Source organism: Berghia stephanieae, chromosome 1 (assembly GCF_034508935.2).
Source record: "Berghia stephanieae isolate SIO BIC M18660-M18661 chromosome 1, UCSD_Bste_1.3, whole genome shotgun sequence".
Classification (NCBI taxonomy): Eukaryota; Metazoa; Mollusca; class Gastropoda; order Nudibranchia; family Aeolidiidae; genus Berghia; species Berghia stephanieae.
The window spans coordinates 85239243-85264712 of NC_088360.1; the positions used below are offsets into that span (position 1 = coordinate 85239243).

The window sequence follows — 25470 nt, forward strand, 5'->3', positions numbered from 1 at the left end:
GCTCTGTGTCCACATCTCTTTAAAATAACGTACATTTTTCCATAACCTCAAGTTAAAAAAAAAATAGATACCCACCTCCTGCTCATCTACTTGGTTTCTTGATACATCTGGGTCATAGAGGAGTCTTGATTATCTAGACATTACATTGTCAAATATACAACTAGATGTGAACTGTTTAAGACATTGTCATAGAAGTATTATCGCCTGCCAACGCCCGCTGCTGTATTGTCTGTGGTTGCCCGGTACTTTTTCAGTACTGATTAAAGTTTTTTGTTTTTTTCTATTTATAGCCGTGAACAATTTGTTTTTACTATAACTTTTGTTTCTGCTTTACCTTTCACCATTAATGAGTTAATGATTTTTATAAAATGGCATTCAATTTCCTGTGTCAGCTGATTGATTGATTGCAGATTGAAATAGATAAGGAAGATGAAGGCACTGCAGTTGATAATGTTGAAGATGGAATTGATATTGAAAGTGATATAGATGTTGATGATAGACGGGATGACTTTCTACCAGATCTGGATGTGTCAGATTGCGATGAAGATAGGCTTGATGAGGCTGGTGACCGGGCAGTGTGACCGTGGTCTGATCAGCTGGAAAATGTAGAAATGAAGATGTTTGTTGGACATACTGGTCCTAATCTGTGACATTGATTTAGATTTTACCTCTCATCCTTATGAGTTTTCAAGCTCTCTTCTTCTCTGATACCCTTGTGACTCAGATTGCAGAGCTGGGGGTTCGGCTGCTGGGTTGGCCATTAGAAACCACACGTGCAACTGCCATTGTGGAAAAGCAGTGTTTTCAGTGCCGTAAAAAAAAAAATGTTAAAACTGACAGCTGCTGATGTCCAGAAACTGTGTTTGGGTGTCCCATTTGCAATATTCACTTGTGTGATGAACTCTGCTTTGCAGAATTTCATGCTAACTTCTTAGATTAATTTAAACAAAGAAAATAATGGGTTAAAAAGTGTTAGAATTTTGAATTTTGTTTAAAACCAATTTTTTTTTTTTTTCAGTCTTGATAATTTTATTAAATAATGTGTCGTATATCATAGAAAGGCAATTCATTCTATTTTTTGACGTTTGAATCATCTCTGTATCTTATACAGTCAGCAAGTTATGCCTTTTTTTAAAAAACCTCATTCATTAGCAAACCGAGTTATGCCCCTTAAGTCAGCCATCTGGGGGGGGGAATATTTGAAGAGGGTCAGCCCTTTAAGGGCTAAAGCAAGGATTATGAAAGTCCATAACCGCCAATATTTTTATTTTTGTGAAATTCCAAGCTTAACACAAGACCAAGAAATATACTTCTGATGCATAATGCATGTATTGTCTTGACTTCTCTCTTTGATACAAAATGTTACATTCCTTATAGGTCTGGATTTGTGGGCCCTGTAAGTTGTGTTGTGACCTTCATATTCTTCACAGTGATCAATAAAGTTTTAATGACCCCAGCTGCTAAATACTTCTATCGACAAGAAAAGATGGAAGGAAATTTTAGGTAAGCATGTTCAATTGACTTTTTCTTTAGTGTGTCAAAAAGGCAATTGTTCCTCTAAATATGTCCTGCTTATTTCTCACAACTTTGTTTTCAAAATATTGATGTTTTTATTTGGGGGGGAGGGGGGGGTGTTTTTAAGTTTTTAAAAAATATTTCTTGTTACACTGATATTTCAGGTTTAAGCACATGCAAATCAGAACTTTTGCAGAATCTGCGGCATTTTACAGAGCTGGAAATATTGAGAAAGAAAAGACAAATGAAAAACTTAACTCTCTTTTATCAACTCAACACAAATTGATAAGATGGGAACTAGCCCTCAACTGTAAGTAGCTTTTTAATTCTGCAAGGTCTTGATGTTTGTTTATTTTGTTTGTTTTTGTTTTTTTTTAAAAGAATTCTTTGAAATTTTCAGAAAGAACTAAGAATGAAAGCTCAGGGAAATTACTTCGACCAAACATCTTTTACGTGCTATCTGTTGGACTGACATTGTGATCAGATATTTAATTGAATTGCAGTGGCTGAGATTCTACATGTCTATTCATTTTAAATTGACAACATAATGTTCATTAAGTTGCTTATTTAAGCATTTTGAGTGGCAATTCGTAAACTATTTTACTATTGTCAACATAATATCTATCATATATTTTGTGGGTTTTTTTTTCTTAATTTGGGTCCAGTTTGTTGAGAGAAAAAACTGTTATTACTTGAATTGATATTAAATTTAGATCATAGATGCCAATTTTCCGGTTTCACAACTCCCAAAGTGGGCTGATTCCGGTATCAAGTTTTCTGAGATGTATGAAAAAATAAAAATGATTCCAGTAAAGTTCAGAAGAAAAAAATTCATCTATTTCAAGTGTTAGTCGTTCAACATGTCATCTTGGAAAAAAAAAGTAATGTCCTGGAAAATATGGAAGTTTACTCTTTGTCCCGAAATTTGAAAAATCGACCAAAATATTACTACCTGGAATTATGAAGTTTATGTAATCATGAAAACTCAACCATCCTTATCACCACTTCTACAACCACCACCACATCACCATCCCCACCACTATTACTACAAAACCACCACATCACCATCCCTACCACCGCTACTACATTAACCACCAATTCACGATCCATATCACCACCACATCGCCAACCTTACCAATACTACAACCACCACATCACCGTCCCTACCACCACTACTACAACCACCACCACATCACCGTCCCTACCACCACTACTACAACCGCCACCACCAGATCACCATCCCTAGAAAGAGGAAGAGGGAGAAAAAGAGAGAGGGAGGGAGGATAAATTTGCTGAGCTAGAGGTCAAGAAGGGCAAACTTGGGAATGAGATTTCACCTTGAAAACTCCTTGAATTTCAAAATGGAATTGCTGTAGTGACCCTGTAGAAATGATTTGATTTGAAATTTATGTCCATTTACACTTTATAAGCGTTCATCTGTATTATTATTTATTATATTTTCAACTCATCCTACATGAATAAATAATAAATTTTCAATTTCTCTATTGTTTTGTTTGAGATGCAGAATATGACTTTACATCATTACACCAAACCTGATTTTTGTTTTGATCTCATTTCAGGCAGTATAAACTCAGCTGATTACATCGGTTCCATATTGAGTTATGTTGCCATTGCTGTACCAATATTTTTAGGATCTTACAATAATCTAACCCCAGGGAAACTGTCTGCTTTAATAAGCAATGTAAGTATCTTGTTTAGCCGAATCTTTTCTTCTTTACCCAAAATTCCTGATTAATATTTATGATGCAGAGTGGATAATGAAAATGTGGTGTGGTATGTACTACTGATAATTTCTCAGGAGACGCATATATATTCAATGTGCTTGGTTGTGATTGTGCATGTTAATCAACCTTTACTCATACAGATTAAGATTCAGGGCCAGCAAGAGTTGTGACAGATGTTTATCTGTACAAATAGAACCAATTCTTTTGTCTACTGCAATAGTGTTGGGGAATCATTTGAGATATACTGTGCATGCCTGGACAACTGGGTGGGGTTCCTGACCTCCCATAGTGGGCAGGGAGGTACTTACTGTGTCTTCTATCCCCTTATATCTGTTTTCCAATATGTTTCCGTCTTTTATCTTGGAATGAGATTACTTGGTTTTGTCCTGGCCCTGGCTGGAGTCCTGGCTGGGAGGGAAACAGTCAAATGCATAGTTATTGTTTTGGGAGATGATATTTTTTTCCTTGTAAATCATCTGTCTGTTATGTATTATTATATTTATTTTAAATGTATAATGTAAGCATTTGAGTGTATTCCTCTTTGTTGGATTTTGTGCTTGTGTCCGGATGAGACTTATAGGTGATCTCAAACTAAGTACATTGGTGGTATGCTCTTGGAATCTACATCTGATCCCTATTTGTTCCCAGATCCCCTTTGTCTTACTTTCTCCTGGGTGCTTCAATTGTAATTCTAGAACTTTTTACTATCCCATTTTATTCCTTTTTACTGGCGCTGATATAACCTAAATGTGTTGCAATCGCTGTAAAACCCTTAAAAACAAAAACAAAAACAAACAAAACAACATGCCTGGACAGATCACTTTTTACTGTAGCGTCCATGAAGATCACATAAGATAACTGACTTTTGTTCAATTTATTTCTTTTCTGTGGATTTATAAAGACATTTGTGTTTCAATACACTGAATTGTGTTTTAGTATTTGTGTTAAATTAAGTGGTAAGAGTGATTTTTATCATTTTAATATTCACTTAAAATTAAATAATTAGACCTGTAAATTCTCAGTCAATTAACTGAAATCAGTCAATTCGTCAAATTCAAATATTTTTAAAAAGGGAAGAAAAATGAATAAAGAAAGAATTCATGAATCGTAGTCGATTGACTGTAAAGTTAACTAGGAATGTTCCACAGCCCCACGCATAGCTCATGGGCCGTTTATATTAATGATGGATATATATTGCCAAGGCTAAGCGACGCTTTTTAGAATTGACGTGTCTGAACACACCCCAGTGTATTTTCACACAGCCTTCGTGAAATTATTTTTTCACTTTCGAAACCTGTCGTAGCCAATTTTAACTGAGCCGCCGAGCGATAAATTTCACTGTTTCGTCTAAGCTAAAATTGACCACATTTACTTGAAGGACAGGAAAAGTATGAGAAAGAAAAATTCGAAACACCGGAAGTTCGTTATGTAGACACCTTCAAATCGAAAGTTAAATGATTGCTACAAGCATATCTCGATTACCTCATGTTGTAAACAAACTGGTTGACCGTTTCTAAGTTTCTTCACTGATTGGGTACCTAATTACAAGGAACAATGGTAAATAGCCTAATTAATTCCCTCGCAATTTAGTTTTCTGCCATTGCTTTGCTCAAGTGAGCTTGCTGTTTACCTTTCATTTTGATTCTTTGGATTTTACCGCTACGACACGACGAATTACGAAGAGTTTCAGTTTCAGTCAATTTTTATAGAGCTCATTTACAGGTCTAAATAATGAATTCAATGTTTAGTCCTCGTTCCGAGGACGATGGCGGTGAGCAGGCCATCAACAAGCGAAGAGGCCAGAAAAGAGGATACTAGTACAAAAAACAAGGAATAAATTAATGAGGGGGAGGACAAAATTGTTAACGTCAGTTTGGAAAACATTTAATTCTGATCCATTTATGATAGAATGTATTTCAGGGTGTAAGATTGACTTTATTTCTTCTTCCTATCAAAGAATGCTAGCTCACGCTATTAAATTTAAAGGTTGTGAAAAAATAGCTATGGATGAAATGATAGACATACCTTAAGGATGGGGTTATTAGAATATGTAATAGGGAAAATGGAGATTCATATTAATGTGTTGATTTTTTTCTTTTTTTTCTTTTCTTTTAAGAATGCATTTTTCTCAATTTATTTGATTAACTGCTTCACCACATTGATAGATCAAGCAGTGGAGATCACCGATGTTGTTGGAGCTGGTCACAGGTTGGTTTAATTCTTTTTACTCATTGTTTTGTTGTATTGTAAAACATTTGGAAAGTATTTTTGCTGATTCTGTGATAGTCATATTTAATCGATTATAAAATCAATTTAGAAATTTATTCATCTTTCTGACTGCCATTGTGATCAGAGATTTGTTTGAACTGCAGTGGCCGAGATTTTACATGTCAATTCACTGTAGTTTTGCATCATAAAGGAAGAAAAATGTCCTGCCTCGTATTCAAGGTATAAGCTATATTTTTAGAAATTGAAAAAGTTCGAAACTAATGGGCTTGTTGAAGTGTGCATGTAAGAAAACTGAGAAAGAAGTGAGAGATCACCCTTTTGGGTGGGATCACAATAATGATTCACATGGGACAGAGCGAATTGTAAAAAGTCATGACAGTGTGATCTTGATAGGGTAAACACTCATATTATGAGAAAAGATTGAATCTGTAAATCTGGATTTTAGAGTGGGTTTATTGCAATAATGATCATATCAATTTGTGTTTTGTCAATATTGCCACTGATTTTACGAGTATTTATCTGAAAGGATTTCTTCTTTTATGTTGACAAATCTTAATATTGTTTTCTATGTTTAACTTACTATTATTTCTGTCAGAATTGGTCAGTTATTTGAAGAGCTGTTTAGGCTGAAAGTTAAACAAGCAGAGGATGATAATTTCAAAGAAGGGTAAACTTTTTTTTTCACATTTCTGCTCTTAGGAATTTCTAAAAATTATAAATTACTGCTCGTGATCATTCTTGGATATGTCTCTTAAGCTCTTATTAAGTTGTGTAATTTAGACTGTTGATTCTGTTTTAATTAAATATGTTTGTATTTTTCTTTAATCTGAATCTTAAATTTACTTGTGTGTTTTAGTCCATTTTTAGAATTTGTTTATTATTTTGCCATGGATTTTACCAGATATTAAAAGAAACTTGTACTTACTTATCCTCAGGAATTTGGAAATGAGTCAATTAAGGACTGACAAAATAAGATTTTTGGATTTCAAGTCTGTCACATATGGCCTGCCCAAGTCTTCCAAATTATTATGTAGAGGTTTGTCAATAACTCTTATAAAGAAAAGCTTTTTTAAAATGTTTTATTCAAAAGTTTAGTTCGGAAACTTGACTGATACAGAATTATGATTATTATGATCCCCACTACTAAAACTACCACATCATTTCAACCACCATTACTTCAACAACTACCACCACATCATCATTTCTACCACCACTACTACAACAATCACCACCACATCATCATTACTACCCCCACTACTACAACCACCACTTCCACATCACCATCCCACTACCATTACTAAAATCACCACTACCACATCATTCCTAGCACCACTACCATCACCATACCATCATTCCTTCAACCACCACTACAACCTACAACACCACATCACCACCCCTGCAACTGCTAATACAACCACCACCACCACATCATTAGCATCAACAAACCATATAATTTGCAAATTGGCGAGTTATTCTCTATCACAATGGTTGGAGAGAAAAAATGTTTCCTTTTGTTGTCAGTTATTCTCACAGTGGTGTTGTTATCTTGAGGTGTTATCCAAGTAATATATTTTTTACCAGTGAGGGAGGATACCCCTTTTGTTGTAAGCAGATTAGTAGTTACTTATAATTATCTCTGCACCATTGTAACCATATCTTGCTCTTGATATCAGATGTTTGACTGTCTTTTAAGACATTACTATTGCATGGAATATTGTTCCTGAAATTTGAGGTTTTATCAGTAAAATCTCCCTAAAACTTGGGCAGGGAGGTACATGCTGTGTCTTCTATCCCCCCATACCCGTTTTCCAATTGTTTCCTGTCATTGTCTTGGAATGAGATTACTTAGTTTTGTCCTGATCCTTGCCGGAGTTCCTTGGTTGGGAGGGAAACAGTCGAATGTATAGTTATAGTTTTGGGAAATGAGATTTTTTCCTTGTAAATCATCTCTCTGTTATGCATTGTTTTATATTTAGTTTACATATTATATTATATGATTGGTAAACATTTGAGTGTATTCCTCTTAGTTGGGACCTGTGCTTGTGTCTGGATGAGACTTTAGGTGATCTCAAACTAAATACTTTGACAGTGTGCTCTTGGAATCTACATCTATTTTACAACTAGAATCTTTTTACTATCCCATTTTCTTCCTTTTTACTGGCGCTGGTATGACCTTAATGTGTTGCAAGCGCCGTAAAACCCTTAATAACGTAAAACAAGCTCCCTAAAACTTGAAATTGAGGGTAGGCATCCCTGATCTGTAAGTCGGATAAATAAAAATTTTGTAGATAAAATTGACGCAGGTCAGGAGTCACAAATATCAGTTTATATTATATGCTATTTTTAGCCCATTGACCCCATCTTGTGGTCAAATTATAACCCCGAAAGAGGGTAGTCAAATTCCAATTATGTAAACAGAAGTAGGCCATTGCATAGTTATTGGTCCTCGGGATCACATGGTCATAAGTTATGCAAAATTGCCGCTTACGCTGCACGATTATTGTTAAGAGTTGATGTTGCAAGAAATTCAAAATCTTGCTTCACGAGGATTTCTTTGGAAATGCGTTACACATAATTTGTGCATATAAGTAGATTACAAAATCTGCTGGGCCGCATTTTCATAATTCAGAGAAAATTGCATTTTAAAGCGGGTGGTTGGATGGGAGCATCACCCTTGAATCATATACCTATGATGTTCGCATGGGTGTACGATCCGATAGTGATGTCGTTTCTTCTTCTCTTTACTAGCCTATCCTGCTTCTTTGGTTTGTGATTGTATTTTTGACAGGGGATATTTTTTTTTTTCTGTAAATCTGCCTGTTTGTTCTTGGTTATTTATAATTTAGCTTATGATATCTTAAGGTTATGATTTTGATTTACATTTGTACTATTTTTGTTAGATTGCTTGTTTTTTTGTTTCAGCGGTCTCTCATATAACCTCAATTGTGTTGGAAGAGACCTAAAGCAACAAACAAACAAACAAACAAAAATCTTGCTTCATTATAAACTGAATTTTATGAGATATTTTGTCAAATGAATAATTTAACTTGTTAGATTCGGCCGCTAATTGTATTGCACTCGGAAGACTAACAGAAAAGAGTTAATGGACAGACCGATAGAAAGAGATAGCTATAGTGAATAGGACGAGACAAAATGAGAGTGATTATGAAATGAAAAAAATAATGATGGAACAGGAAGTAGAGAGAGAGAGAGAGTTATGGGAAAGGAAGGAAGGAAGGGGAGAGAGGGGGGGGGGGGCATGCAGGAGGATGTTGAAAATAAAAGGAAAAAAAAAAACCGAGTGGGTGAGGACTCTTTCCTTTCTGAGTGCAAAGAGCTGTTACCACCACCTCCTCACGCCCGCCAATGGCTCAATCAAATTTGAACACATCGATTGAGTTGAGTAAAAGAAATTATGGTTGAGTTGACACTATTTTCATTCCTTTGTTTCAAGTTTGAAGTGTTAGATTGTCTGACTTACTCACGGCCTTTCGGTTTTCAGTCAATCGACTGTAATGCCTCGGCTACTTTCGCCAGTTAATTTGTGAAGACTTTCCAGAATTGCAGATCTTGTGAAATAGTGCCGATATCACAGCTAACTTAAATAAACATTGCACTGTTAAAATGGATAAAAGTATGAGTGCTATTTGTTGGGTTTATTTTTTCACTCGAGGGTCAATTCACAAAAATATCGTCATTACAAAAACGAGTGTTGTGTAAAAGCTGATCGACCAAATTAAATATAATTTTACATACATGTTTGTCACATGCTATATAAAAAGCATGCCAAATTTCATTACGATAGCTGAAATATAACATGCCGTTGCTATGGTGATGTGTGTAAAATCTTTAAGTGCAAATTTCTCTGAATTTTGGATCTGAGATTAGCAGGAACCTCCCAATTTCAATCTTTTATAACTCAGCCAAAAATTATGATACGTCAATGAAACAGGTATCAAATTAAAGAGAAAAGAATGATCTATTCAGAAATACCAAAAGGTCCAAATGTCCAAAATGTACCTTCCGGACCAAACCGTCGCGCGACGTCACACACACACATATATATATATATATATATATATATATATATATATATATATATATATTATATATTATTTAAAATATTTACCACAATGTTTGGGGCAGTCTACATCGATGTTTCAGGCTTAATTGTTTAGGAATCAGACTTTACAAAATGATGCGAAGAAGTAAATTTCAAGACATTTACTTATAATACAATCTATCACACCATTTTTCAAGTAGTCCTTGAATTTAAGGCTGAAACATCGATGTAGACTGCCCCAAACATTGTGGTAAATATTTTAAATAATAATTCGCTCCATTACTACATGTCGAGCACTTTTCGTACCATATTTGTATCAAACACGATTCAATATATATATATATATATATATAATATATATATATATATATATATATATATATATATATATCCATCTCCATCTATCATAATGGCCATTCCTATGACACAAGATGTTCAATAGACACCAATGTATGGCATTGTGCCATTTGTCGTGTATTGCTTTGCATCAAGCACCAAATTATTGGTGCCTCTATCTATGAGTCTGGTTTAATGGCACATGTATCATTTTGCATTATTGCAGGGGTGAGGGATGAAGGGAGTTTGCACGTGAAGATGAAATGAATGATGACGTAGTACATGGAAGTGTCACTGAGGATGCTGGATGATGCTTGTCATGCAGGTGTTTTTAACCCCCTACAGGGTTACTGCGGCTGCCTTAAATTCAAGGACTACTTGAAAAATGGTGTGATAGATTGTATTATAAGTAAATGTCTTGAAATTTACTTCTTCGCATCATTTTGTAAAGTCTGATTCCTAAAATTTATGGTAGGATTTTTACTTGGGCTGGTAAGATTTTTTAATGTCTACGACACCCTGTAAATACATTTGTGCTTGTTTTAAATTTCAGATTTGAACTTACGTTTAGAGGAAAGCACCAATATTCTTGTCACTGGTGAAAGTGGTTGTGGAAAGACATCTCTGTTTCGTACTCTGTTTGGATTATGGACACTTCGATCTGGTAACCACTTTTGAATGCCTCTTAGAAGAAATTGTTTTGAAATGTTGTTATTTTACATGCCTGGGTGGGGATCCTGACCTCCCATAGCGGGCAGGGAGGTACATACTGTGTCTTTTATCCCCTTATATCTGTTATCCAACATGCTTTCTGTCTTTGTCTCGGAATGAGATTACTTGGTTTTGTCCTGGCACTGGCCGGAATCCTAGCTGGGAGGGAAACAGTCAAATGCATAGTTATTGTTTTGGGAGATATTTTTTTCCTTGTAAATCATCTCTCTGTTATGTATTATTTTTATTTTGAATGTATAATGTAAGCATTTGAGTGTGTTCCTCTTTGTTGGATTTTGTGCTTGTGTCTGGATGAGACTTGTAGGTGATTTCAAACTAAGTACATTGGTTGTATGCTCTTGGAATCTACATCTGATCCCTATTTGTTCTCAATTCTCCTTTGTCTTACTTTTTCTTGGGTGCTTTAATTGTAATTCTGGAACTTTTTACTATCCCATTTTCTTCCTTTTTACTGGCGCTGATATAACCTAAATGTGTTGCAAGCGCCGTAAAACCCTAAAAATCAAAAAATATTTTACATGCTATATTATCAGTTCATAAACTTTTTAGAGAAGTATTGGTACAATTGCTGGTCCATAAGAGTGCCTGCCCATTGAACGCCTGATGTCGTTGAATGTCTATTGTTTCAAGGAAACAATTCTTGAAATCGTTTTCATTTTTGAAGTGCCCCCAGTATTTTAATATAGTTAGCCATCTAATTCTGTAGATTTTTTTCTCTCATTGAGAGACTTGCTATCATGCTTTCCTCATCATCATTGCATGCTTTTCCAAAGAACTAGCCTGATTGCCTGATCAGTATTTTTTAAACCGTTGTTTAGCTTTTTTCTCTCTCTCTCTCTCTCTCTCTCTCTCTCTCTCTCCCCCTCTCTCTCTCTCTCTCTCCTCCTCCTCTCTCTCTCCTCTCTCTCTTCTCTCTCTCTCTCTCTCTCTCTCCTCCTCTCTCTCTCTCTCTCTCCTCTCTCTCTCCTCTCTCTCTCTCTCTCTCTCTCTCTCTCCTCTCTTCTCTCTCTCTCCTCTCTCTCTCTCTCTCTCTCTCTCTCTCTCTCTCTCTCTCTCTCTCTCTCTCTCTCTCTCTCTCTCCTCTCTCTCTCTCTCTCTCTCTCTCTCTCTCTCTCTCTCTCTCTCTCTCTCTCTCTCTCTCTCTCTCTCTCTCTCTCTCTCTCTCTCTCTCTCTCTCTCTCTCTCTCTCTCCTCTCTCTCTCTCTCTCTCTCTCTCTCTCTCTCTCTCTCTCTCTCTCTCTCTCTCTCTCTCTCCTCTCTCTCTCTCTCTCCTCTCTCTCTCTCTCTCTCTCTCTCCTTCTCTCTCTCCTCTCTCTCTCTCTCTCTCTCTCTCTCTCTCTCTCTCCTCTCTCTCCTCCTCCTCTCTCTCTCTCTCTCTCTCCTCTCTCTCTCTCCTCTCTCTCTCTCTCCTCTCTCTCTCTCTCCTCTCTCTCTCTCTCTCTCTCTCTCTCTCTCTCTCTCTCTCTCTCTCTCTCTCTCTCTCTCTCTCTCTCTCTCTCTCTTTCTTTCTTTCTTTTCAACTGTTATTTCTGGTTAGATCACATGACAGTGGTGAGAGTTTTATTCATGGTGATACCATTTGATAGGGTCAACAGGGCACAAAGGAAAAGAGTGTCTACTTTTCTGACCTCTCTGTCCATTCATCAGTTATTCAGTAGCTGCTTTTGCTAGATCTGATGGAAAATACCTTGCAATAAATTACTATCCCAGCAAAAGCGTAACAAGTAATTTTACTAATTGTTTAATACTTAAGAAACGAAAATGCACGCTGGTTGCAGGGGAAGATGGCTCCAAAGGACTAATACAACCTGATGATTTACTTTGGACATTGTTTTGTAATCACCTCAGAACTACGTATGTTATGATGATTTTGTGATAAAGGCCTTGTTTGGATGTGAGAAGATCGTAATTAAAGTATATGCTTGTACAATATGTTGGGATATGTAGTTAAATCAGAAATAAAACATAATTGCATCTATTGCATTAAAAATATTAGGTCAACCCATTGGTTCCACTATCAAGCTCAGTGAGGAATTCTCTGTTTTTGATGAAGTATTTTGCTTGCCTGCTGTTTTTTCTCTCCCCAATTCCCAACAATTCGAGCTTTTAGTAAAAAATCACTGTAAAAAAATCCAACTCATTTATGTTCTTTTAATAATTTTGATAACAATTGTTTCCCATTTCTATTTACAGGTAGCATTGAAGACTACATCGGTATTGGTTCAAGAGACATAATTTGTCTTCCTCAAAAACCATATTTCACAGATGGCACCTTGAGAGATCAGGTTTGTGATGAATAGAGGCTTCAAACTGTGGGTGGGGATAGTTAAATTGGCAGAGAGCATTTGCCTTACAATCAAAGAGACTAATTTTGATGTGCAATGTGATCCTGATTTTTCTTGACTCTTTCCTTTCTTAGGCACTGAAATGAGTGAAAAGTATTGCAAGTGTCATTTAACTTTAAAACTAAACCAATGTAATAATTAGTACTACAGACAACGAAATAAGATAAGTCTGTTCTAAAAGATTTTTTTTTTTATCATGATTACCATACTTGATTATAATTCATTTGTGAGAAGTAAATTTTATTTTATCCACTTAAAATTTTAATTGGGAATAATAAACAAAAGAAATAATCATGAAATACACATTGTGTATATTTTGCTGAAGTACATTTTAACCACCAAATGTAATTTTTCTTTATACGACAGGTTATTTATCCCCTTCAAGACAGTGACGTTGTACCAGGTATATCTAAGTTTGATATATTACAATATAAATAATTTTTCATTGTATCATTCACAATTTTGATTTTTTAAAAGCCCAATGAATGCTCATGTTCATTATTAGCCCAATAATTATTTAAAACTGATGCTTTTCTTTCGTTTTGGATTTTTACTTCACATGTTGATGGATTAAGATCACATTTTTCCATTTTCTTATTTTTACTGGCGCTGAGATGACTTAAGTGTGTCACAACCCTTAAAAACCTTTAAAAACAAGCAAACAATAATCTACATGCTCATGAAGAAAAATATTATCCAGCCAAAATCTTTTAAAACTTTATTTTCAGTGTACAGCAATAAATCCATTTTTAAAAAATTGTAAATTCTTGGAAGCAATCCACCTCTCTCTACCTGCTAATGTAAAAAATGGCAAGAAAAGATAACAGCTTCATTGTTTGTGGTCATGACAGTGCTAAAACTAACCATATCTCCTCCCCCCCCCTCTCTCTCTCTCTCTCTCTCTCTCTCTCTCTCTCTCTCTCTCTCTCTCTCTCTCTCTCTCTCTCTCTCTCTCATAGTGGGCAGGGAGGTACTTTATGTGTCTACTATCACGCTGTCTGTTTTCCAATTGCTTTCTGTCTTTGTCTTGTAATGAGATTACTTGGTTTTGTCCTGACCCTGGCCGGAGTCCTTGGTTGGGAAGGAAACAGACAAATTTATAATTATAGTTTTGGGAGATGGTATTTTTTTCCTTGTAAATCATCTCTCTGTTATGTACTGTTATTATTTTTATTTCTAACATTTGAGTCTATTCCTCTAAGTGGGTTGGTGTGCTGGTGTTTGGTTGAGACTTTAAGGTGATCTCAGACTAAGTACACTGATAGTGTTGCTCTTGGAATCTAAATCTATTCCCTATTTTAACCGATTCCCCTTTGTCTTACTTTTTCTTCAAGGCCTTTTCATTTTACATCAAGAATGTCTTTACTATCCAATTTTCTTCCTTTTTACTGGCGCTGATATGACCTAAATGTGTTGCAAGCGCCGTAAAACCCCTAAAGACAAAAAAAAATTCTCTCTTTCTCTCTCTCTCTCTCTTTCTCTCTCTCTCTCTTTCTCTCTCTCTCTCTCTCTCTCTCCTCTCTCTCCTCTCTCTCTCTCTCTCTCTCTCTCCTCTCTCTCTCTCTCTCTCTCCTCTATATATATATATATATATATATATGAAGTTTACAGCCAAATCATTAATTCCAGATGATGCCAAAATATACAAATATTTGGAGCTTCTTGGTCTCAATGATTTGTTGGATCGACTTGGTGGTCTAGATGTTGATGCTGGGTGGAACTGGTAAGAGCAAACATCCACTTAATTGATTAAAAATTTTTCACTTTTCAAGTTTGGTATTGTGGCATGTGTAGCGCTACAGACTTAGTTATGAGCTGAGAAGCAAATCTGCTATTGATATATAAACAGATCTAATTTTTAAAAAAACAACAAAACTTGAGATATTATATAGCGCAATATCCACTTAACGTGCTCAACGTGCTTTACAACTGATAACTGTTAAATGGATAAATAGTGTATTATAATTATGTAATATAGATTACTTAAGATAAGTTCATCTTGAATTTCAGGTACGATGAAATGTCACCAGGAGAGATGCAAAGATTGTCTTTTGTTCGATTGTTTTTCCATGAACCTAGAGTTGCAGGTACTGTTTAAGCAAGAGCCTAAAAGAATCATAAATGTAGTTTAGAGCTTTTTTTTTTTTCCAATTTAATCGACCAACAAAAAGCAGAAAGCCCCCTTTTTTTTTTTAGAGTTTCTTTGATGGATTACGTCCCACATTAGTGACCCACCACCTCAATATATGTCGTTCCGTCATTCTGCCATAAATGATTCGGGTATGCTGATTTTTTGCTTCATTAGTTTTTATGAGCATTTTTTTAAAACCTTGCATATTTCAGGAAGGTTGTTGGCTACATTAATTATTGAATGATGAATAGCAGGGAGTAATGTCCTTGTCTGGGAATCCTCAGGGAGTAATGTCCTTGTCTGGGAATCCTCAGGGAGTAATGTCCTTGTCTGGGAATCCTTTTCAAGTCTGATTTTCTTTCTAGTGAATTATTTTTGCTCATAATATATTATTACTTATTTCTTATAGTTTTGATAGCTACCTGTTATTTACAGACAACCATGTCATATTAATATTCTTGAAAAATCAAACTTTATTTACAAAGTCGCTTTTGAAAAAATTCCTCAATTACCCAGACAAAAAAATATGTCTCGAGTAATAAAAATGGTATTATCTCATGCATTTAAAAAGACGTTTAAGATCACAATTAATATTCATTGTGTCACTTACAATGAAATCCCATATGTATTATTTGCAATCATCTTAGGAAGCAACAAATAATTAAGAAGATTAGCGATTTGGTTCAATGCTTTTTGATGAGGCATGCTGTATTGATTAAAATTGTGTAATGTGTTGTTAACTATGCTGGAACAGGTTGCTTGTGTCTTTAGCAATATGAAGCAATAACCATTTTGTGTTAATGTGTTGTCATGAGATGCGGTAATATCCAAGCCTCAGTCAATCAGTCATGTAAAAGGCTGATTTTTATATATTTTTCACTGTATGTATTTATATTTTTTTCCCCCTTATTCCTTATTCTATACAGAAATATAAAAAATTATTCTCATCTTTTTTACCCCCCCCCCCCCCATTCCCCAAAAATATCAAAATACAGTACTGGATGAATCTACAAGTCAAGTGAGCCAAGCAATGGAGGAGTTGCTGTACAGGACATGCAAAGAGTTAAAGATTACAGTTTTTAGCATCGGTCACAGGTCAACAATAAGGCAATTCCATGACATGGAACTAGTCATTGGTCCAGGGGCAGTGTGGTCTTTAAAACCAATTCATTTAATGTCTGTAGATGAATTAGATCCACTTGGTATTAATAATGCATCCATAGATAATTAAACAGAGGTTTGATTTTAATATTACACTTAATAATATAAAGACTGTGACTGCTTATCCCAAAGCACCAGCACGCCTGACACAAATTGTCAAATGAGTGCAATAACAGTGTGTGTAAGAATAGATTTCAAATTTCATGTTGGACTTGAGAAAGTGTGAGATGAGTTGATCGGAATTTTGGACAAATCAAATTGGTAATGATTTTTCCTGAAACCTTTCTTTAAATGAATTAAGATTATTCATTTTTATCAGAGGATACATAGAGAAAAAAGATTCCATTAGTAGATTATGTTTTTTTTGGTGTCTTTTTTTCAATGCAATTCCATACATGTTTGTGCCTTGATTTTGTGATTTTTGGGCAATTCAAATAGATATTGAAAAGGGAAGTAGAGAAAGTTTTTTAAAGATGATTTTGCTTTCAAGATTTGCTATTTACCCACTTGGATATAATTGAATATAGGATGTGGAATGTTTATGTGACAATCACGTTTTTGATACACGATTTTCATGATGCTTAAGATAGGCATAGATTAAAAATCTGCAATATTCATTATCACCGAAATATTACTACATTTGTTGTAATTGTTGATTTTAGCACTTGTATGATATCATGTTTCATCAGAAGTGTAGTTTTGAGAAAACAAATGCTCAGAATCCACATTTCTTTTCAATGACATCGATAGCATATTGTGACAGAGAATTGTTGTTTATTGTTCTGTCAGAAATTGCCATATATATTTTATTTTACATTTGTTATATGTTAATTGTATACATCTTGATGATAATTTAGGTAAATTTTACTGGTTTACATATATCTCTAACATAGTAAGATCAATTCTGTATATTTTAGTTTTATGATTTGATAAAATGCCTTATACACGGTTTGATATTAATATAGATGGGACCACTGGTACCTTACAATTCCATTTACTGTCAAAAGAAGACATTCTCAGTTGATACTTGTCCTGATTGAGGTCATTTCGGTATATTTTTTTTCATGACTTGCATTTTTTTAAACAATTAAATGGCAAGAAGGTTTTCCTTTTTGGATTATTACCACCAAATGCAAGGAAGTCCTAGCTGAGAAGGAAACAGTCTGTTTAGTATTAGTTTTTTGGAGATGATTTGTTTTTCCACTGCTATGTATTGTTAGCTGTGTTTTCTGTTTTGGATATATTCTGTAGATATTTGAGTGTATTCTTCTCAGTGGGATCCTGTGCTGGTGTCTTGGATGAGACATCTAGGTGATCTCAAACTAAGTACACTGATAGAATGTTCTTGGAATCTACAGTTGTTTGAACGAGATTACTTAGTTTTATCCTGACCCTGTCGGAGGGAAAGTCGAATGTATAGTTATAGTTTTGGGAGATTATAGTTTTTCCTTGTAAATCATCTCTCTGTTATGTACTGTTATTTTATTTTATCTTTAACATATGATAATAATAATAGATAATAATGTAATATATATGTGAATATTTGAGGGTATTCCTCTTTGTGGGATCTTGTGCTGGTGTTTGGATGAGACTTTCAGGTGATCTCAAACTAAGTACACTGATAGTGTGCTCTTTTTACTTTATTTAATATTTTTTCTATCCAATTTTCTTCCTTTTTACTGGCGCGGATATGACCCAAATGTGTTGCAGGCCCCGTAAAACCATTGAAAACAAACAATGGTGAGTTCTATTCATTTTTATACAATAAAATTTGATATAACAATGCTCTGATTGTTGTTGCCAATACACTGATGCAGATTATTTTCTATAATAGTAACGTAGTTATGTTAAGTTTTTGAAGTTTGTGTTGAAATTTGAGACTCACTTTTTTGTTCTTTTTTTAAGAAGGAAAAGATCTAATAGATATATATTTTTTTACACATTAAATCTTTAGTTTCCAGGCATTTTGGCACCAAAATAAATCCCAGTTGCCTGGGTGGAGTTCCTGACCTCCCATAGAGGGCAGAGAGGTACTTGCTGTGTCTCCTATCCCCCTGTATCTGTTTTTGAATGTACTTTGTTTTGTCCTGACCATGGCCGAAGTCCTTGGCTGGGAGGGAAACAGTCGAATGTATAGTTTTGGGAGATGATATTTTTTTCCTTGTAAATCATCTTTCTGTTATGAACAATTATTTTTTGAATTTTAACATATGATTTTTAAGCATTTGAGTGTGTTCCTCGTAGTGGGATATTGTCCTGGTGTCTGAATGAGACTTTAAGATAGTCTCAAATTAAGTACACTGTGCCATGTGCTCAAAAAAACAGATCCTTCTCGATTTCAAGAATACACAAGAATGTCAATTGACACTTTTCAATATATGTTGACGAAAATTGAATACTGTCTTATAAAAAACTGGTGTGTAATCTTCATGACCCAATAGTGCCAGAGGACAAAACCAGCGGCTGGGAGCAGGAAAACAATTGCCCAGACGTTCTGGTAAATTACCTGCGTTTGTTGCCAGCAACAAATCGCTGATAACTAGCGTCGACTCCGGACAGTTAGAAATTACAAATTAAATTATTTTCAAAACTGGTACTAGCAGGTAAACCAGCAGCGGAACACCTGCCTCAGGACGGCCGTGCCCTTATACCCGTTTTCCAACTTGCTTTCTGTCTGTCTTGGAATTAGATTACTTGGTTTTGTTCTGGCCCTGGCCGGATACCTTAGCTGAGAGGGGAAACCGTCAAATATATAGTCAGTTTTGGGAGATGATTTTTTTTCCCTTGTAAATCATCTCTCTGTTATGCAGTGTGTTATGTTTTGTTTACATATTATATATGATTTGTAAACATTTGAGTGTATTCCTCTTAGTGGGGACCTGTGCTTGTGTCTGGATCTGGATGACACTTTTAGGTAATCTCAAACTTAAGTACTTTGGTAGTGTGCTCTTGGAATCTACATCTGGTTTCCTATTTGAACCAATTCCCTTTTGTCTTACCTATTCTTGGGTGCCTTAATTATAATTCTAGAACTTTTTACTATCCCATTTCTGGGTGGGGTTCCTGACCTCCCATAGTGGGCAGGGTGGTACATACTGTGTCTTCTATCCCCTTATATCTGTCTTCCAACATGCTTTCCGTCTTCGTCTTGGAATGAGATTACTTGGTTTTGTCCTGGCCCTCGTCGGAGTCCTAGCTGGGAGGGAAACAGTCAAATGCATATTTATTGTTTTGGGAGATGATATTTTTTTCCTTGTAAATCATCTCTGTTATGTATTATTATATTTGTTATTTTGAATGTATAATGTAAGCATTTGAGTGTATTCCTCTTAGTGGGATCTTGTGCTGGTGTATGGGTGAGACATTTAGGTGATCTCAAACTAAGTACACTGATAGTGTGCTCTTGAAATCTACATCTGTTCCCTATTTGAACCACTCCCCTTTGTCTAACTTTTTTCCTCAAGTCCTTTTTTATTGTACATCTAGAATCTTTTCACTATCCAATTTTCTTCCTTTTTACTGGCGCTGATTTGACCTAAATGTGTTGCAAGCTCCGTAAAACCCTTTTAAAAAATTTTAAAAGCACCATTTTCTGTCTCCTCTTTGCCTCCGAAATGCTACAGTCCAGTTCAGGCCTTCCACAATCCATCCATATTCACGTTGGCTGGCCTTTACCTCTTTTTATCCATCTACCATTCCCTCAAATATAATTTTTTAAAAATTTAGATATGTAAGCTCACTTATCTTTTTGGAGTTTGATAAGCTTGTCTAAAAGTCTAATGTACGAGTATATAATGTTATTTTGCGATATGGTTTGTTCTCTCCTTCATACTGACACAACTATTTTGATTTTTCCATAGGTTAAATGTTACCTCATTAGTATGTTATTAAAGTTTCTCGTGAATGTATTTCATTCAGTTGAATAAGTTTAATTTTTCATGCCCATTAGTTCTTTTTGTTCACATGCCTTGGTATACATTTTCATAGATTCTTATGATAATTCAAAACAATAGTCGTAAGCCGTCCTTGCCAGTTTAATGATTTTAAAAATTTTTTTTTTTTTTTTTTGTCTCTCCACCCCCCTCCATTCATGCAATTTATGCCATGCGTATGAATGGGATTTTATTTTTCAATTGGTTAATGTATATCATTATTGTGTTTTCCTTTTATCTTTCTATTTTTTATTTTAATTTTTTTTTCATGCTTTAGGATACTTTTTAATCCATATTGTTTTATTTCCATTGAAGGATATTATACTTGTATAAAAGTATTTCTTGTTTTATTGCCCTCATTTAATTTCATATCATGTAATATGGACATGTGGGATAGAGATGGCGTTTTTCTTCTCATTCAGACATAGTAAATTCCAGTTCCCTGGTTGAAGAATGGGAATTTCTTTAATTTTGATCGTTTTACATGTTTATGCTTTGGGAAAAATCTTATTTTTGCATTACTTTTTAAAAAATAAATGAATTTAATTCTGCCCGATCAAATTTCAGTTTATATCATTTCTTGTTGTGGGATCAGGTCGTTTGACCTCCCTTGATGGATGGGTAGTTCACTCTTGCTGCCTGGGTGGGGATCCTGACCTCCCATAGCGGGCAGGGAGGTACACACTGTGTCTTTCATCCCCTTATATCTGTTTTCCAACATGCTTTCTGTCTTTGTCTTGGAATGAGATTACTTGGTTTTGTCCTGGACCTGGTCGGAGTCCTGGCTGGGAGGGAAACAGTCGAATGCATAGTTATTTTTTTGGGAGATATTTTTTTTCCTTGTAATCCTCTCTGTTATGTATTATTATATTTGTTATTTTCAATGTAGAATGTAAGCATTTGAGTGTATTCCTCTTTGTTGGATTTTGTGCTTGTGTCCGGATGAGACTTATAGGTGATCTCAAACTACTAAGTACATTGGTGGTATGCTCTTGGAATCTACATCTGATCCCTATTTGTTCCCAGTTCCCCTATGTCTTACTTTTTCTTGGGTGCTTTAATTGTAATTCTAGCACTTTTTACTATCCCATTTTCTTCCTTTTTACTGGCGCTGATATAACCTAAATGTGTGCAAGCGCCGTAAAACTCTTAAAAACATAAAAACAAACCTTCAAAACATAAAAAACAAACATCACTCTTGCTGTCTGGGCAGGGACCTCTCATGGTGGCCAGGAGGTCACTTGATGTTGTCCCCCTATATCATTTTTCCAAGTTTTCTGTCTTTTTCATGTAACGAGATAACTTAGTTTGTTTGGCCCTGGCCAGAGTCCTTGGCTGAGAGGGAAGCAATTAAATGTTAAGTATTAGCTTTGGGAGATAAAGATATTTATTCCTTGTAAATCAACTCTTTTAATTTTCATGTTTTGTAAGCATTTGACTGACCTCCCATAGTGGGCAGGGAGGTACTTGCTGTGTCTTCTATCCCCTATATCTGTTTTCCAACTTGCTTTCTGTCTTTATCTTGGAAAGAGATTTACTTGGTTTTGTCCTGGCCCTGGCCTGAGTCCTAGCTGGGAGGGAAACAGTCAAATGCATAGTTATTGTTTTGGGAGATGATATTTTTTTTCCTTGTAAATCATCTCTCTGTTATGTATTATTATGTTTGTTATTTTTAATGTATAATGTAAGCATTTGAGTGTATTCCTCTTTGTTGGATTTTGTGCTTGTGTCCGGATGAGACATAGGTGATCTCAAACTAAGTACATTGATGGTTTGCTCTTGGAATCTGCATCTGATCCCTATTTGTTCCCAGTTCCCCTTTGTCTTCCTTTCTCTTGGGTGCTTTAACTTTAATTGTAATTCTAGAACTTTTTACTATCTCATTTTCTTCCTTTTTACTGGCGCTGATATAAACTAAATGTGTTGCAAGTGCCGTAAAACCCTTAAAAACAACAACAAAACATAAGCATTTGAGTGTATTCTTATGGGACCCTGTCCTTGTATCTGGATGCGACTTTAAGGTGATCTCAGACAAAGCACATTTATAGTTTGCTCTTGGAATCTACATCTGATCCCTATTTTGAACCATTCCCAATTGTCTCGCCTTTTCTCTTGTGCTTTAATGAGTCCATCTATCTGGGTGGGGTTCCTGGCCTCACATAGTGGTCAGGAAGGCACTTACTATGTCTTTTATTCCCCTTTAACCATTTTCCAACGTGTTTTCCGTCTGTCTTGGGATGAGTTTATTTAGTTTTGTCCTGTCCCTGGCCGGATACCCTAGGTGAAGGGAAAAGGCCAAATGTATTGTCTTGGAAATCATCTCTCTGTTATGCACTGTATTATATTTAGTTTACATAATGTATATGATTTGTAAACATTTGACTCTTAGTGGAAATCTGTGCTTGTGTCTGGATGAGACTTTTAGGTACTCTCAAATTAAGTACTTTGATGGTGTGCTCTTGGAATCTACATCTGTTTCCTATTTGAACTAAATGGGTTGCAAGTGCCGTAAACCCCTTTTTCTGAGTGGGGATCCTGACCTCCCATAGCGGGCAGGGAGGTACATACTGTGCCTTCTATCCCCTTATATCTGTTTTCCAACATGCTTTCTGTCTTTGTCTTGGAATGAGATTACTTGGTTTTGTCCTGGCTCTGGCCGGAGTCCTAGCTGGGAGGGAAACAATCAAATGCATAGTTATTGTTTTGGGAGATGATATTTTTTTCCTTGTAAATCATCTCTCTGTTATGTATTATTATTTTTATTTTGAATGTATAATGTAAGCATTTGAGTGTATTCCTCTTTGTTGGATTTTGTGCTTGTGTCTGGATGAGACGTGTAGGTGATTTCAAACTAAGTACATTGGTGGTATGCTCTTGGAATCTACATCTGATCCCTATTTGTTCTCAGTTCCCCTTTGTCTTACTTTTTCTTGGGTACTTTAATTGTAATTCTAGAACTTTTTACTATCCCATTTTCTTCCTTTTTACTGGCGCTAATATAACCTAAATGTGTTGCAAGCGCCGTAAAACCCTTAAAAACAAACAAACAAACCCCTTTTTTTTAAATAAAAAATATTTGAACTAATTTCCCTTTGTCTTAACTTTTCTTGGATGTTTGAATTGTGATTCTAGAACGTTTTACTATTCCATTTTCTTCCTTTTTACTGTCCCTGATATGACCTTAACGTGTTGCAAGTGCCGTAAATCCCTTTAAAAAAAAAAAAAACGAGTACATATTTCTTACTATCCCACCATCTTCCTTTTTACCGGCGCTAAAATGACCTAAAAGTGTCTCAAGCACCATAAAACCTTCAAAAAATAAACGAACATATGTTTTCCTTTTCCTGACTGTTTTCTGTACTTGTCTTAGCCTTAGACTCAGATTACTGGGTGGGGTTTTCTGACATCCCACAGTGGGCATGGAGGCCCTTACTCACTGTGTCGATTGCATACACGGCCACAGCAATTTTTGGGGTTTTTTTTGTTTTGTTTTTATTTTTTAAATTTGATTTTATTATTTTATTTTTCGTTTTTCTGATTAAAGAAAAATATGAACACACAATGGTGACTTTCGTGACTTCATCATTATTATTATTATTATTATTATTATTATTATTATTATTATTATTATTATTATTAATTTTTTTTTATTGTAATGTTTAATTCGATTAGGTTGACCCACCATAGACCACACAAGGCGCTCGGCTCGCGGCACACGAGACAAACACTCCATAGGACAAAACTGTCCCGGGACAAATTTGTACTGTACCACTGGAGAAAACTTCTATTCAAAAGGGGTTCCGCACTAGGACAGGACTGTCCCAGGACACACCTGCGCGAATGCATTATTTTTTTATTTTTTTTTTTACAAGATTCAAAAGTTTATTTGTAGGCAATTGCAACTCTAATAATTCACATTTTATGAATCAACATAAGATACGACATGACGATAATGATTTTTTACACTGTACAATGGGATTTGTTTACATAAGATTTATATAATCATGAAATATTCTTATAGCAAGAGTAATATTATTGCTACTGCTACTACTACTACTACTACTACTACTACTACTACTACTACTACTACTACTACCACTACTAGTACTACTACTACCACTACTACCACTACTACTACTACTACTAATTCTACTACTACCACTACTACTACTATTACGACTACTACATCTACTACTACTACTACTACTACTACTACTATCTACTACTAACTTACTACTACTATACTATACTACTACTACTACTACTACTACTACAACAACAACTACTACTACTTCTACTACTCTACTACTACTAGTAATGGATGAAATAGAGGTTGCATATTTCTGTGCTTTACGACGTGGAAAAAAAAAAGACAAATTGAAAGAGAAAACAATATTGGGTGCATCTTTTAATGACCCAAAGATTGCTCAAGGGTCAATTCCGTTGACTCTATGGTGATCTCCGATCTTATCTTAAAATGATTTTCTTGGAATCACCTCATTTTACCCAGGTGCAAATGAGTACCAGTTCGCTGATGAAAGTAATCTTTGACGGACTAGCATCATTCAAGAGGATAATAGAAAGTCAGCATGCTTCGTACCCGAAAGGCATCAGTTGAGTAAGTCACCTCGCCTAGCGGCGCTGCACTGCGGCTGACGCCTGGGTTATACCTCGTCCTAGCTAAATTTGCGGCACTGCATTGCGGCTGACGCATGGGTTATTCCAGTCTTCCATTGGAATAGACCCTGGAGAAAAATTTCCCCTATACAAAATCAACGGGACAGGACTGTCCCAGTCCCGTGTTCATATCGTTTGTGATAGTAGAAAAATATAGCAGCCTTCCGCACTAGGACAAAAAAGTCCCAGACTTGACGGCGCCGTGTCAAAATTGAAATGCCTGTCTTTATTTTCTGCATCCCTACTACTACTACTACTGTTGCTTCTGCTGCGGCTAATGCCGAAACGTCCATTTTATCACGTTTTCGTATATTAAACTGAAGCTTACATTCAATTTCACAGTTATAATTTATTTATTTATTTCAATTCTGAATATAAAAAAGCAAGAACAATTCAAAAAATAATTCTATGTGATGAAACCACGTACAGAAGGCATAGCAACATAAACATTTTCGGCAATTTAAAAACGTATGTTTATAAATATGATTTAAGAAGTGTCACACTTTGTGACACAGCAGTAACGTGTCTAAAACCGGTCGCACATCTATTAGTAACTTGTGGGATCAATTATCTTTATCGTTATTTATTTCGTGAATTCTCAATG

The 25470-nt window shown here is 35.4% G+C and overlaps 1 protein-coding gene across 1 annotated transcript in view; it reads left to right on the top strand.

Moving 5' to 3' along the window:
• LOC144959785 (lysosomal cobalamin transporter ABCD4-like) overlaps positions 1–20750 on the top strand; it is a 34783-nt gene extending 14033 nt beyond the window's left edge. Inside the window, exons 6-17 of the mRNA XM_078892533.1 lie at positions 1378–1503; positions 1680–1825; positions 3096–3217; positions 5377–5468; positions 6085–6156; positions 6425–6525; positions 10442–10552; positions 12814–12905; positions 13332–13368; positions 14595–14688; positions 14976–15052; positions 16092–20750. Coding sequence (XP_078748659.1) covers positions 1378–1503; positions 1680–1825; positions 3096–3217; positions 5377–5468; positions 6085–6156; positions 6425–6525; positions 10442–10552; positions 12814–12905; positions 13332–13368; positions 14595–14688; positions 14976–15052; positions 16092–16327 — 1306 coding nt within the window. The 3' untranslated portion in view covers positions 16328–20750. The remainder of the gene's footprint in view (positions 1–1377; positions 1504–1679; positions 1826–3095; positions 3218–5376; positions 5469–6084; positions 6157–6424; positions 6526–10441; positions 10553–12813; positions 12906–13331; positions 13369–14594; positions 14689–14975; positions 15053–16091) is intronic.
• Positions 20751–25470: the final 4720 nt, after the last annotated feature.